Raw genomic sequence first — 13849 nt, 5'->3', positions numbered from 1 at the left:
GCCAGGGCGCAGTTTGGCAGGATGAGGGCAAAGAAATGGTCAAGAGGTAGGAATTGTATCCATGAGTGTGAAAAACTTGTCAAGGAGGAAGCAGGAGCTTGAGAGACCTTGTCAAAGAGGCTGCAAAGGCCTTTATCCATGTAATCCCAAAGCCGTTTGGGTTTCAGCATCCCCCATCCCACCATCATTCACTTGTCTTTCCAACTCCTCTTGATTCTTTGCCTCCTTGCACTTGAGTCCTGCACAATCACTGAGATGTCACCTTGGTGCATGTGTTTCATTGTGACAAAGTCCCCAGCCTCCCCTCCCAGGAGAGGGATTGCCAAGCTAACATTGAACATGGAATCTTCTTGCCTACCTGAGGAGGTTTGCTTGTGTTAGAAACAAAATGTCCATCTCATTCCTGACTCTGCCACCATGCAGAATAACTCCAGGTTGCAGATCTTTCAGAATCCTGCCCAAGGCTCCCTGGACTCCACTTGGGCACATGAGAGCAACTCAACATCTTAGCTGTGGGATTTTTTGAGGAACTGTTCAAATTACCACATCAGAGTTCTCAGTAGTCTATAAAAGCTGAGCAGATAGGAAATGCATATCAGAAAGCATACCAAATCAAAAGGCAGAGAGGAAGTACCTCCAGTTCTTTATTATCCACAATCTGACGAGGGTTTAGATTAGCCACAAGAAATTTGTCATGAAAATTAAAGACAAATACGGGGAAGATGAAAATTCGAATGATAGGAACTCTTCCAGTGTTTCAGAAAAGATTGGGTTTGCCTCACCTGCTATCACAACCTTTCAGATAAGTGGTAAGATTTCTTTTTATTCAATTGATTTCTATGGATTTTATCTGGTCTAAAACAACACATAAACATGAAATATTGCATATTAAATGCTTTTTGCAGTCATTTTGCTAGTAAATTAACTGCCATTTAAAAGTAGAAGTGTCAAACTACCCTTTCTAGATAAAAGCTGATGCTGAGTATCAGAAAAAAATTAGTTATTTTCCTGTTTTTAAAAAATCTAATTTTCTCGAGTAAGACTTTCGTGCATAATAGTTAAGATACTAAAATCACCAGACTCAATAAAAAATGTAAGTTTATGAATTTTTAGCTAAATATAAAAGCTTCATTGCTGACTAAGCCATTCTATTGTAAAACCAATTAAAATACTGTACTCTTTTAAAACTAAGACTTTAAATTCCTGATTACATTACTTTGAAAAAAGAATAAAAGCCTCAATTGAGGGTAACTTATTGAATGTCTGATGTAGTTACCAATGCTTCTGAAATACTTTATTTTCTCCCTGAAGGCCAAAATTCAACAAAGCCGTTTATTTCTTTTACATTTTCTGGTAATGATTGATTTTACATCTTACGACTTGTTTCAGCTTGTCCGGCAGTTCAGTTTTTTATTATTGATTTTTCATTTATTTCGATGCATACATGCATCACTGTTGGAATCACATGTATGCAGAGCTCTGGATGGAGAGGGAATTGCTTTGAGTAACCCTCCGAAACGGCAGCCCGGGGCAGCTAAAAGCGATGGAAACAGGGAGTTTATTGATGCAGAGAGAGGGAAATCGCCACTTTCACACCATTACAGGCTGGATTAAGTCTTGATGGAGCTGAGCTGGTTAAATTAACTCAGGAGAAGGTGGCCAAGCAGATCTCAGTGCAAAGCCTGGAGCAGAGGAAGGCAGCTTGCCTTGCTGGCAGCACCGAGAGCTCTCACAGAGGGACCTTGCTGCTCCACACCTCTGGAAAGCACTGTGGCCACACCTGGAAAGGCAGGAATCGAGCCGAGCTTGTAAGGGGGAGATATAAGTGAGTGTCTACTCTTCTTCTCTTGGTTTTTAGAGCCTCGGAGCCAGAAAAGGGCATCCCCATGCTGTGTTCGGACAGCCCTCAGCATCTACCTGCTGCTGCTGACGGCCGGCCAGGGGCTGCTGATGTACAAAGGTAACGCTACAACCTCGCCCTGGCCTTGGCACCAAAGGGGAGCTTTGCTGGGCTGCCCTGGGGCCAGGGACGGGCGGGAATGAGCGCAGAGGCTCCTCCGCACACGGCCGGGAGAGGCAGCGGCCGCAGGGAGCGATTCCCCCACCGTGTGTGTGTGTGTGTGTGTGTGTGTGTGTATTGTGTGTGTGTGTGTGTGTATTGTGTGTGTGTGTATTGTGTGTGTGTGTGTGTGTATTGTGTGTGTGTGTGCTCTGCATTTGCGAAAGCGCTCCCAGCTGCTCTCCTGGCTGCAGCAAGGACTGGCACGTGAAAAGCACCTCCCCGGGTCACACAGGGTGGCCTTTATGCCCCCTTGTCCTCCCCACAGGTGCTGAGGAGCTGCTCTGCCAAACGACCATTTCCCAGCCAGAGCGGGCAGCGAATACTCATTGCATGGGCTTTTTGTTTCCTCAGTATTTAAGATGCAGAGAGAGATATTGAGACTTCAAGAGCAAAATGCCTCCTATACAGAGGGGATTCTGGAGAGCTCCTTTGCCAACAGTCTGGCCTTGTCGAGAAGCTCTACTGGGGAGAGATTTCTCATGGGACTTGAAGAAAACTGGAGGAGAAGCTTAGAAGAGGAAATCACCATAATAAAAAGCAACAATGCAAACCTGATGATGAGGATGAACAACATCACCCGGGTTGCAGGTACGGCTGCCCATGCTGGCTCTGCAGTGGGGAGACCTGGCTCCTCTGCATCACTAGCAGGGCTGAAAACCCAGTTGAGATGATCCAATAACTAGGGCAAGATTTAATGTTTCTGTCAGTTAGTGATGCCCCATGCCCAGGACTGAATTCCAGACCAGGGAGCACCTATAGGAGCTGGAGCACTGCCCTGTGCAAGCCCCCATATCCCCTTGCAGCTGCAAATGTGGCTCTGGGCTCCTCTTCCCTCCTATGACTTGTATATTTAGATTCTAGGTGCCCTCCAAAAGGGTGGTGTATTCAGCCCACACCTCAGGCCTGTCAATCCCACACTGCTGTCTTCCCCACTGACTGCTGACTACTGAAAAATATCCATCAAATCTTTATTTCAGGGCCTCCTGGACGCAAAGGAGATCCTGGTCTACCAGGTATGTTGGTGATGAGCCACAACTTCTCCTCTTTTCTTCTTTATTTCATCTAAGAGACCTTAAGTGAGGATTTGGGATCCCAGTCTCCAGACCCAGACCCTACCCAGTGCGCAGACACCCAATTCCCTGGTCGTGAGGGACCTGCTGTACCTTTTCACTGATCCTCCAGGAGCCTTGGCTAGCCCAAGTGCTCTCACAGAGGTCAATGCCTACCGTGTCCCTAGGAAAACATTGGTACAGACTCAGGAATGAACTGGGTGCAAGTTCTGTCCTCCACAGCCTTGCACAAGCTGCTGCCCTGGGTACCTGGGGGTTTGGGTGGAACTACACCTGCCATAGGAGTTAAATATCTCCAGACTGTGAGGATGCAGCAAGTCCTGATCTAACACTGGCTCCACTTCGAGCAGAGCCTGGACCAGGCAACAGTTTCTGTGATCCTGTGATGATGATCTAAGATGTTAGGTCAGGTCTGTAACTCATCCATCCCTGCTTCTTGGCTACACTGATGAGATTTTCTGAAGGAAAAAAAAAATTAAAAATAGTGTTTTCATATCTTCCTGGCTGCACTTACGGCATTGAAAGAGCACCTCCTGCCAAGCAGTGTTATTACACATCAGAGCCCAATCGTTCAGTGCATTTTCATGAAACATCTCCCCAATGGTCCCCATGAGCTGGGCTTGGCAGGAAGACAAGCTGGCCCTTGCCCAGCTGAGCACTCAGCTGAGCTCCAAGGACTTCACTCAAGTGGTTGTGCTGGTCCCTGCCAGCTGAAGATTGGCCTCACTGGTGACTGAAATTGTGTGAGCAAAGGATGATTAAAAAATCTGTCTCCTCTTCTTGGCCATTACTGTGAATAGATGATATGTGTCAGCTGATATATGTATTTTATATCCCAGGGTTACAGGGACCACCAGGGACAAAGGGAGACCAAGGTAAGGCTTTTCTGACACCTGAATTACTTCTGTGGATGAACATAAAGTGGCTTTATGGATGATTTTATGAGCAATCTTGTCCTCAGCCAAGGTGTAAGTGAGTAAGAATGTCATTGGAGTTGAAGAAAATAAACTAACTATAAAAAGCTAATGTGAGCAAAAGCAAAACTTAGCTGGAAAAAAAATCTTATTTTAAAAGTCAGTGTGCAGCAGTCACAGTGGGCCAATTTCCCACTGTCACCAGCACCACTCTCCAGTGCACAGAGCGGGGTCTGGCTTATGCTCACAGCTGTGGTGGGTGTCCTGCTGCTGGCATTCACTAGACATGGCACCCCATGAAGCACCAGAAAAATGATGTTGTCCTTGCAGGTGTGCATGGACCCAAGGGTGAGAAGGGGAGTAAAGGAACTCTTGGTCCTGCTGGCCCAAGTGGTGTACCAGGAGTGAAAGGGGAAAAAGGAGAGATGGGGCTTGAAGGTAAGACCTCTTCACTATCTCAACATTTTTAATGTTCTCACACATATTTCTTTTTAAACTCATTCTATATAAAACAACAGAAGAAGTCTTCATGGGTCAGTATTCATAAAAATCCAAGCAGCCCTGAGCGTGGTTTGCCAGTCAGTGAGGGAGCTGGATAAACAGGACACCTGACCTGATCTGAAGGGGTTTAATTTCATGTCATGCTTCAGCAAATCTCCCAAAGGAGGGCTGGGGGGAAGGGGCCATGCAAAATATTGACTCTGCACCATGGAAGTCTCTTTACAGAGTGACCTTTGTCTAATGAAAGCCACAGATATTCAATTATCAGCCTATTCCAGATCAAAGCAGTGATATTTGCAGTAGGATTTTCGTGGTACAAAATAATACAATATAATTTATATGCACAGGCATGTGGATGTTAGTACTCATTTTAGTGTGGAACCTGTTTCTGAGAGCTTTATATCTTACATAAGCCTGGCTTTATACACCTGAAGTAGAAGAGTTATGCAATGTTTCTTCCATGTAACATGTATTATGGATAGCTGTAACTGGTCTCACTTGGGCTGAAAGCAGGAGAGGAAAAGAAAGCAGGTGATGTGTGTGGTGCAGGGCAGGGAGGACAGCTGGACAGGTTGATAAGAGCTTCCTGAGATCTTCCATCAGATTCTGAATGCCTCAATGCTCTCATTAGCACAAGATGCTCCAGAAGAGAAGAGTGACTGTAGGAGGAATACCAAAAGAACTTTGGGATAATTCTGGAGCAGAAAGATGAAGTCTTCAAATGAGAATGGATAGTTTGGGGGATAGATTGGAGAGGTATCATGGCACCACTGCAAGCCTTCAACAGCAGGCCAGACAAACATCTGGCCAGAGAGGCTGACAGAGCCAGAGGTGGATCAGACAGACTAGCTCTGTCCCCCTACAGCTTCATGGTGACAATGTCACCAAATGGCAAATGCAGGTGTGAGCCCAAACCTTCCTACTGGTGTGGGCAGACAGAGGTGCTCCACAGGCTGCAGAGACAACAAATCTGATTTTTTGGATTTATACATGTGTGCTGTGCTGTTTGATAGGTCCCCAAGGACAGAAGGGTGACATGGGCCTGAAGGGAGACCCCGGGCCCCAGGGAGCTGTGGGTCCTCAGGGACAGCAGGGACTCCAAGGACTGTCAGGTTTCGAAGGTAAGTGCGGGGGACACAGTGTGAGGAGGTGCAGGGCCACCCCAGATGAGGGGCTGGGCTACGCCTCCTCAGCACTGATGCCAGGATGTTGTTACAGGTAGCCCGGGGAAGCCTGGACCTCCTGGGCCAAAAGGAGAGGCAGGTAAGCAGCACAGAAGGTGAAATTTCTTGTAGAGGCATAAAAGGGATCTCTTATATGGTATTTCATGACAAGGAAAACTGCAGCCAGTCTGGATCCCATCATGGGTAAGAGAAGATGATGATTAGATGAAGGAACCATATCAACATTTCAGTGTTGTCCAAACTCATCCAGCAGCCTTGGCTGTCTCATCTGGGCCCCACTCACTGTGCAGGAGCCTGAGGGGAAAGAAATGTGCCCTCCTCTCTGATGTGTGTGCACACACAAGGGCAGAAATTGTCTGCTCTTTCAGGAAAGAACTTGTGCATTTCAAGGCTGGCAGTCAGCCAGAACCTGGTTCCATGCAGCCTTTCACTCCAGATCATCCCTCACTGCATTGCTAAGACATGCACTGCCAGAATTGCAACTTGGAGACAGCCAGTTTTGCCTTCATAGGCTCAACTCAAGTGTGCAAGGGCTGGGGATAGAGCTGCCTTTTTATCTCCTTCATGTGTTGTGTTACATTTCATTTGTTCTGCTTTCACCCAACCTCAAGGTGCAAGGGGAGAACGTGGCCCTCCTGGCAGTCCTGGCCTCGATGGCACACCTGGTCAGAAAGGGGAGAAAGGGGACCAGGGCCCCAGCGGTAGCCCAGGTACAGCCCTGCTCCAACCTGTCACTCACTGACCTTCTGCCCTGGCCTCACTTTGTGTGGCTCACCCTTACTGATTCCTTTTGGATTTTAGGAGCACAAGGCATTGCTGGACTCAAAGGTGTACAGGGAGAAAAAGGAATAGCAGGTAATGGAGAAAAAAGGAGGTTTTGGATCAACAACACACATCATACAGACACTGGAAAGGGAACTACACCACCAAAAGGAGATCTCTTGAGTCTTTTTCTTGGCTCCCCAATGCATCTCAGGATGCCATGGCACTCCTGGGGCTCTGCCAGGCTGCTGTAGGCTGACTACTCACCACAGGGTTGTTTCTGCCATCTGGAATATACATGAGGGGGTGATAGTGCCTGAATTTTTGTATAAATTGAAAATGCACAAACAAAGAAGCAGTTTAAGACGAACTTTAGGAGAAGATGTTTCTCCACTGTCTGTATTTTTTTTTAAAGTGGTCCACACTGAGTATGATGTGAAATAAGACACCTGATTCAGAAATAGATTCTTACAGTATAGGCACCAAAACTAGATGGGTTAAAATCAATTGTAAATACTAATTTGTATAAGCTTTTATAAACAACAGTCTTTGTTTTTTTTCGATGATCTTAGGACCTCCAGGGCAAAAAGGAGCAAAGGGAGACCAGGGCCTACAAGGTAAGCTCTTATAGCATGATTTATTCTGATGATGCAAAGAACTTTAGGTGCCACATTCCACTGTTCTGCATCAATGTGAAACCTTTGTCATGTCCTTTCCCTGGAAAGGGACAAAGGCAATGACTTTTTGCTTTCCACCCAGGCATCCCAGGCCTAGCTGGTCAAAAAGGAGCCAAGGGGGATTATGGCACTAAGGGTATGAAAGGAGAACCAGGACTCAAAGGAGCCAGGGGAGATACTGGATTTTCTGGTAAGGCTCTTTGCCACAGCATCTGTGGAGGTGATGGCACATTTGGATTTGGGACTGTAGATCACAGAAGCTGCTCTGGGGTGTGTTTTCAGAGCTGATTTGCAGGAACTCAAGAGAGAGATCAGCCTTCCCAGCAGAGGAATGTGCAGGGTGTCAGTTGTACACTCTGGGAGGTGTGCTGAAAGACCTGCAACTACATGGATGCATTAGGTTTTCTCAAATCCTTGATTTCACTGGAAAACTGGAACAACCCACGTTCCTCTTTGCTTTGTTCAGGGACATCAGAGATCCCCTGTCCTTGGGATAAATCCTATGGCACTCAGGAACATGGCATAGTGAAGCTGTTAGAAACACCTAACAGTGAGGGTATTTAACTACACATTGCTAACTGTAGGACACAAAAGTTGTCCAAAAGGGCCAACACTACAGCTACTCTCCATTCTTAACCCCCTTCCCTGCCAATCACAGAGTATTTAATAAAAACAAAAGACCTGTAGTGAAAAAAACCCAAACAGTTGTTACAACAGCCCACAGGAAACAAACAGTGCTCCAGATGCTTTTTTCCTTTAATTGTTCACACAAAATAGTATAAGAATCCCCAGAAATAAACTAGATTTTATGTGGGGCTCCTCCATGCACTCCTCCTCTGGAGCTTTGCATTTGGAGGATGGAAGAAGTGTCTGGCTGGCTCCAGGCCAAAGGCTGCCCTATCGGTGCATCTCATCCCCTGGTCCCCAGAAGGAGACAGAAATGAGTGTTTTCTGAAAGTAGGTTTGGGGAAAAGACCTCATAGGGTTTTTTCAAGCACCCCTGCCCTCAAGATGCTCCACAGAAATGGTGGAGGACTGTTGAGAGCACCTTCCTGCTCCCCCTGGAGATCAAATCCCAGGATGTAGGTCTTCCTGCAAGTACTTTGGGAGATACCATGCCTGCTTCTGGAGATCCCAGAGTCTATCAGAGATGTCATTTTACAGGTAACTGGGAATGAGATACATTTCCCACAAGTGAATGAATACATGGGATTTGAAAGTGGCCCTTTTCTTGGGTCTCACACTGGGAATATTTTGCTGTATGTTATCCTACTTTTCCTGCCATGTTTCTTTTAAATAGCTTTAGTCATTTCAGGCTGTTCATTTTCTACAAGGGGAGGAATTTGCACTTCTCTAACTCACTAGATAATAACCAGATTTTTCCACCAGCAACTGTCAAGTGTTTGTTTTTCTAATTTGGAACAGGTTCCCCAGGATTGAAAGGGAGCAAAGGTGAAAAAGGAGAAGGTACTGGACTTTTACTTCTTCTCTCACTTGCCTTTTGGTATCAGGGCTACTTGAGTTCAGGACCAAAATACCCCTCTGCTTACATGGGTTAACCCAGAGCACAGCCAACAGAGCCAAGGAGTCTGTCCTCTGAGCTGCAGCCTGGTGTCTCCAAATGAAGGGAGGGCTCAAACTGTTTAGGTGTGAGCTACCAGTAACCTCTGGTCCCATCCTGGAGATGGGAATATCCCTCTGGTTTGGGTGGTCACTTCTTCTGTCTGTCTGTCAATGTCTTTTTCCTTACCCCTGTATGACCCATGGAGTTATTTTCTTCTCCTCTGAACTCTCAGCCGGCCCCGGTAATTTTATACGGCTCGTGGGAGGAGACAAGAGGGGCCGTGTGGAAATCTTCTACAAAGGGTCCTGGGGAACGATATGTGACGATGGCTGGAGCACCAACGAGGCCAATGTGGTCTGCCGAATGCTGGGATTCAGCAGTGCCATCTATGCCTTCACAGCCACACCAGGTGAGTCCACAACAGCTTGACACCTCTCCAGGCCTGGCACAGCTGGTTACACACACCCACAAAGTACCACAGCAAGGTCGCCTACACGAGCAGCCAGTGATCCTCTCAACAGAGCAGCTTGTTCCTCTTGGGATGAGGCAGCTGCAGGTCAAGTGCTGCTTGAACTGTGCCTAAACACTTGATTTCCAACAAGCCAACCACACAACCCAACACACACCCACTATCCACAGGGGTCTCTTTAGAAAACAAAACAAAACATGTTCCTTTTTCTCTCATCTAACAGTTTTTTGCTTGTTTGTTTGATCTTCCAAAGGTACTGGACAAATTTGGCTTGATGACGTAAGTTGCAAGGGTACTGAAATTACAATTACAGACTGCACCAAGAGTAACTGGGGTACACACAACTGCAACCACAATGAGGATGCTGGAGTGCAGTGTTATTGATGGGACACCCAGTCTGTCCTGGGAGCTGCTGCTGCCTCTGCTCCCCATGGAGCTTTTCTTCGTGACGCAAACCCAGCTTCATCAGGCTGTGCTTTTGTGCCTCTTTATCGGGTCATGGAAATACTGACAAAGCAAGCTGAATTTTTTCACAAATCAATAACAGTTGCAAGACCCTCAGGTAACCTGAAACATCCCAGCTGTCACGAAACAACTGGAGCTCAGGCATGTGAGCCAGTTCACAGCTTTTCCAGCTACCTGACATCAGCTCATCTGCAGGAGCTCACACGTGTGTGACCTCTAAGTCCACAGGGGAGGGGATGGTCCACGTTAGCTTAGTGCAGCAAGAGAATAGGATCAGTGTGCAGAAACCTGCTGTTACTGCAGCTGAGCTGGCTAGTCCGTCTTCATCATGGCACAGTTGTGAACCTGAGCTTAAAACCCCCAGGGAAATGCATACACCCAAGGGAGCAGATTCTCAGAAATCATCAGATGATCTCTCTGGCATGCAAATATAAATATTCTTCAGAAATCATGCTGAACACACGTTAAAGTGCAAGAATAAGTGCCTGGGATCTAAGTGCCATACTACCCTGGTTTAGCACAGCACTTGTTTTTGGTATTAGCTAAGTCCCTTGCCTTCTCTGTCAGCATTTCCTGAGCCATCTCCAGGAGCAATACCCCTTAGTTATCTGGTGTGCAAAGCTAAGCTTTTCATACCTTTAGAAATTAGATGCTCCAGTAAAGCAAGATGATGACAAATATATATATATATATATATAGCAAAGCATGAACAAGCTATCAATTTGTGTTAAATATAAATAAATAAGTAAATAAATAAGTAAGTAAGTAAATAAATAAATAAATAAGCAAGCAAGCAAGCAAACAAATGCTCAGATAAAGAAATAAAATTATACACACACACCCCCCTGTAGATATTAGGGAGAAAATACTGAACTAGGCTTTCCTGGATCCCATGCGATCGATGCAATTGACGTTCAAGAAGTCAAGGTCTCCCTGCAAGGACAATCCCCGGACACATCCTGGCGGGATCGCACACGCCGGGCCCCGTGGCCGCCTGCCCGCATCGCTCCCGCCCGGAGCCCGTGCTCTCAGTGCCCCTTCCCGGCGCTAAGGGGAGCTCAAGGGCCGCCGCCGCTCCGCGAACCGCTGCCGGAGACCCGCGGCACCGGCCGGAGGCTGCCCCTGCCCCTCGTCCCCGCTGTCTCAGCTCCCGGAGAACCGGGCACCCTGCGCGCCCCTCTCTGTCCTCTCCCCTGAGACCCCGCCTGGGGCACTGAGAGATCCAGCCCTGAGACCCCCAGAGCTGCCGGAGCCGGGCCAAAACGGGCCGAGAAGGTGCTCAGAGGGCTGGAGCATCTCTCCTGGGAACACAGGCTGAGAGAGTCCGGGCTGCTCGGTCTGGAGAAGAGAGAGCTCTTGGAGCACCTTCCAAATACCTGCAAGAGAGCTGGAGAGGGGTTTTTGTCAAGGGCATGTAGTGATGGGACAAGGGGGAATAGCCTTAAACTAAAAGAGAGTCAGTGTAGATTATATATCAGGGAGAAAGTCTTTTTACTGTGAGGGTGGTGAGGCACTGGCACAGGTTGCTCAGAGCAGATGTGGATGCCCCATTCCTGAAAGTGTTCAAGGCTATGTGGGATGGGGCTTTGAACAACCTGGCCTAGTAAAAGATGTCTCTGCCCAGGATGATGACCTTTAATGTTCTTTCCAGCTCAAATCATTCCATGATTCTATGATCCCAGGAGTGGGAGGGCAGTGATGGCCAGAAAGGCCTGGTCACGCATCCAGAGGGTGCCCGTGACGTCCCACCTGTGTTGCAGGAAAGGACTAAAATGTGTTTTATTCTTGTTGCACAGCCGACAGCACACAGAGTGATGCCAAAACCTGAGAGTGGGGTGCTTAGTTTGAGGGAATGAGGCAGGCTGTGGTGGTTTCAGTCCTCTGTAACTGCAGCAGGGGACAACCAGTCATCCAAGAAAGGGATTTTGCAAACTAAGAATGGACGGTTTTAGGTCTTTGTGATGCAGCCTCTTGTGCCTGATGGTTTGTGAGACACTACTGGGGAGTTGTGACACTTGTACAGATCTTGTTCCCCACTCTTTAATAGCTAGAAGCACCGTTTTTAAGACAAACCCCCAGTTTTTTCCAGCATGTCAGAGGTGTCCCCTTGGAGGGACAGAGGAGGGACAGCTGCACAGCTCATCCACAGCCTCACCACTGTGGGGGCAGGACACAAGCCCCAGCAGCGGCTTTTGGAGCCTGAAGCTCAGCACTGGGATCCCTGTGCTGCAGATTTGGAGGGCACTCACACCCCACAAGTTCACTTCTCCAGTCTAAGACAAGGTCCACTGGGGCAGGAACAGTGCCACAAGCCACCATGGGATGGTTGGTGAGCAACAAAAAATCCTTTTGCATCTGCAGAAAGGGGTAGCCCTGAGATTTGTAGGTTGGTTGGCAGGGCCACACGCCCTCCCTCCCAAATACCCAGCTCCAGCTGTTCCAGCCCAGCTTCAAAGTCTCCCAACCATCCTGCACTGCCCTGAAAGAGCTGCCTGTGACAGCTAACAAGGAGTGGTACAGCTTTGCTTATCATTCATGCCCAGCACCAATTAAAAAGACTTAGTTAAGCAAAATGCAATTACACTGTCATGGATAAAAGGGATACAATTAATTAAAATGGAACACTTTCCCTTAGGAATGACGTTATTTCTAGATGCTCCCATCCCTGTCCCTGACCATTCTTCATGATCTGAAAAGATTTGGGATGAATTGGGGTCTTTTGGGTAGTTCTGTCCCATATGCTGTCTCACATGTATTTATGAGGTAAGTTAGCAAAGACCCTTGAGGACAAAAAATCTTTTCTGGAGCCCTAAAACAGCATTTCCAAGGCATCTGACACTACCTTTCCGAGAAGATGAACATTTCATAGAGGCTATCTGGTGCCAAGCTGAGAGTTTTCTCCTTTTGGGGAAAAAACTGAGCTTTCAGTCATTTCTGAAGGAATGGGGAACAGCCAAACACTGTGGGATATGTGTATGGCTGGAAGGACTTTCCAAAATTCACAGGGAAGCAACTGAAGTGAGGTTTCCCATCACAAGCCCCTCGGGAAGAGAGAGAAGCTGAAGAGCAAAATGTTTGCCAGCTAAAAGCCAGTTCTCCAGGTTTCCAAAGGCTGAAGTTTATGCTGAATGCACCATAACACTCCTCCTTGGCAAAATTATTGATAATTCCACCTGCAAAGGTAATAAAGGCAAATAATGTGTTTAAGACATTGTATTAAAACATGCAATAAAGGAATTAGTTTCTGCATTACATTCATATTACAGGTAACAACTTTAATACACATGCAGGCTACATCTAAAGCTTAAACTCATCACATCATATATAGGTCAATAATTGTATTTTCATCCTTCTCTTCTGAAGTCTTCTTATGTTTTAGATCACATCATCACAAATCTGCCAGCACATTTCCTCGTTTTTTTCTGTTAAACATCACAGTGGAGGGCAGCATCTGGCTGCAAAACCCTAAGACTTCATTTCTGTCTCACTTGGTGTCAGAACTGGTCAGGTTTTGCTTGGTTAACTCTTCCCACCATCACAGTCCAGCAAAGGCCCAACCAACCATCCAGTGCACTACACAAGCCCGAGCTGAAACTGTTCCTGATCCTGCAGAGGTGCCAGTTTGGCTCTCACAGACACTGCACAAAGCTTGATCCTGCACTGATGCAGGCAGCTGCTCTGCTGGGACACCGAGCTGATTTTAACCCAACGGTGCTTAAACAAACTGTTAATGGTAGCTCCAAGTGATTATCCATTTATTTCAGTATTTGTCTTTTTCAAATGTGACCTAAAATCTATAAGTAATTAGTTATTGTACAGGCTACAGTGTTGCAAAATGCTTCCCTTCATTTTTTATTCCGACTCTGAACTATAACTCCAAAATCATTCTAGTCACACCAGCCTTCAAAGGTCTAAATGGGGAGGAAGGGGGGGCTAACTACTTAGTATCTTTGAGATTTACAAGAATATTTGAGGATTTTCTGGGGATTCAGCAGTGAGATGAAAAAAAATGAAGTTTTGCAGACAAACAGAGAAACTTATGCTTCCAGTTCAAAAGGAAAGACACATCCAAACAGGGAAAGATTTAAATGCTAAAATGCAAAATAAACATTGCTATTCAACGGCGGTCTCTGTCTTTTGAGTCCTAGGTTAAAACTACTTCACAAGGACTATAAACACTC

The 13849-nt window shown here is 46.7% G+C and overlaps 1 protein-coding gene across 1 annotated transcript; it reads left to right on the top strand.

Annotated features, from left to right (window-relative positions):
* Nucleotides 1–616: 616 nt before the first annotated feature.
* Nucleotides 617–10348, top strand: MARCO (macrophage receptor with collagenous structure). Its single transcript, XM_066323127.1, has 15 exons — nt 617–809; nt 1859–1960; nt 2414–2650; nt 3040–3075; nt 3972–4007; nt 4377–4484; nt 5561–5668; nt 5766–5810; nt 6343–6441; nt 6533–6586; nt 7066–7110; nt 7253–7360; nt 8596–8637; nt 8967–9143; nt 9457–10348. The coding sequence occupies exons 1-15, from the start codon at nt 695–697 to the stop codon at nt 9585–9587; spliced, it is 1443 nt and encodes a 480-aa protein (XP_066179224.1). The 5' UTR covers nt 617–694; the 3' UTR covers nt 9588–10348.
* Nucleotides 10349–13849: the final 3501 nt, after the last annotated feature.

The sequence above is a fragment of the Sylvia atricapilla genome, chromosome 7 (genome assembly GCF_009819655.1).
Source record: "Sylvia atricapilla isolate bSylAtr1 chromosome 7, bSylAtr1.pri, whole genome shotgun sequence".
NCBI lineage: Eukaryota > Metazoa > Chordata > Aves > Passeriformes > Sylviidae > Sylvia > Sylvia atricapilla.
The sequence above is the reverse complement of the archived record's forward strand: the minus strand, read 5'-3'. Positions and strand labels throughout refer to the sequence as shown.

What these genes read in the sequence shown, in the direction of transcription:
- MARCO (XM_066323127.1), top strand. Translation starts at nt 695, where the DNA reads ATGAAAATTAAAGACAAATACGGGGAAGATGAAAATTCGAATGATAGG. An exon ending in AGGGACAAAGGGAGACCAAG is followed by an intron (nt 4,008 to 4,376) that starts GTAAGGCTTTTC and finishes TTGTCCTTGCAG; the next exon opens with GTGTGCATGGACCCAAGGGT. An exon ending in TGCCTTCACAGCCACACCAG is followed by an intron (nt 9,144 to 9,456) that starts GTGAGTCCACAA and finishes GATCTTCCAAAG; the next exon opens with GTACTGGACAAATTTGGCTT.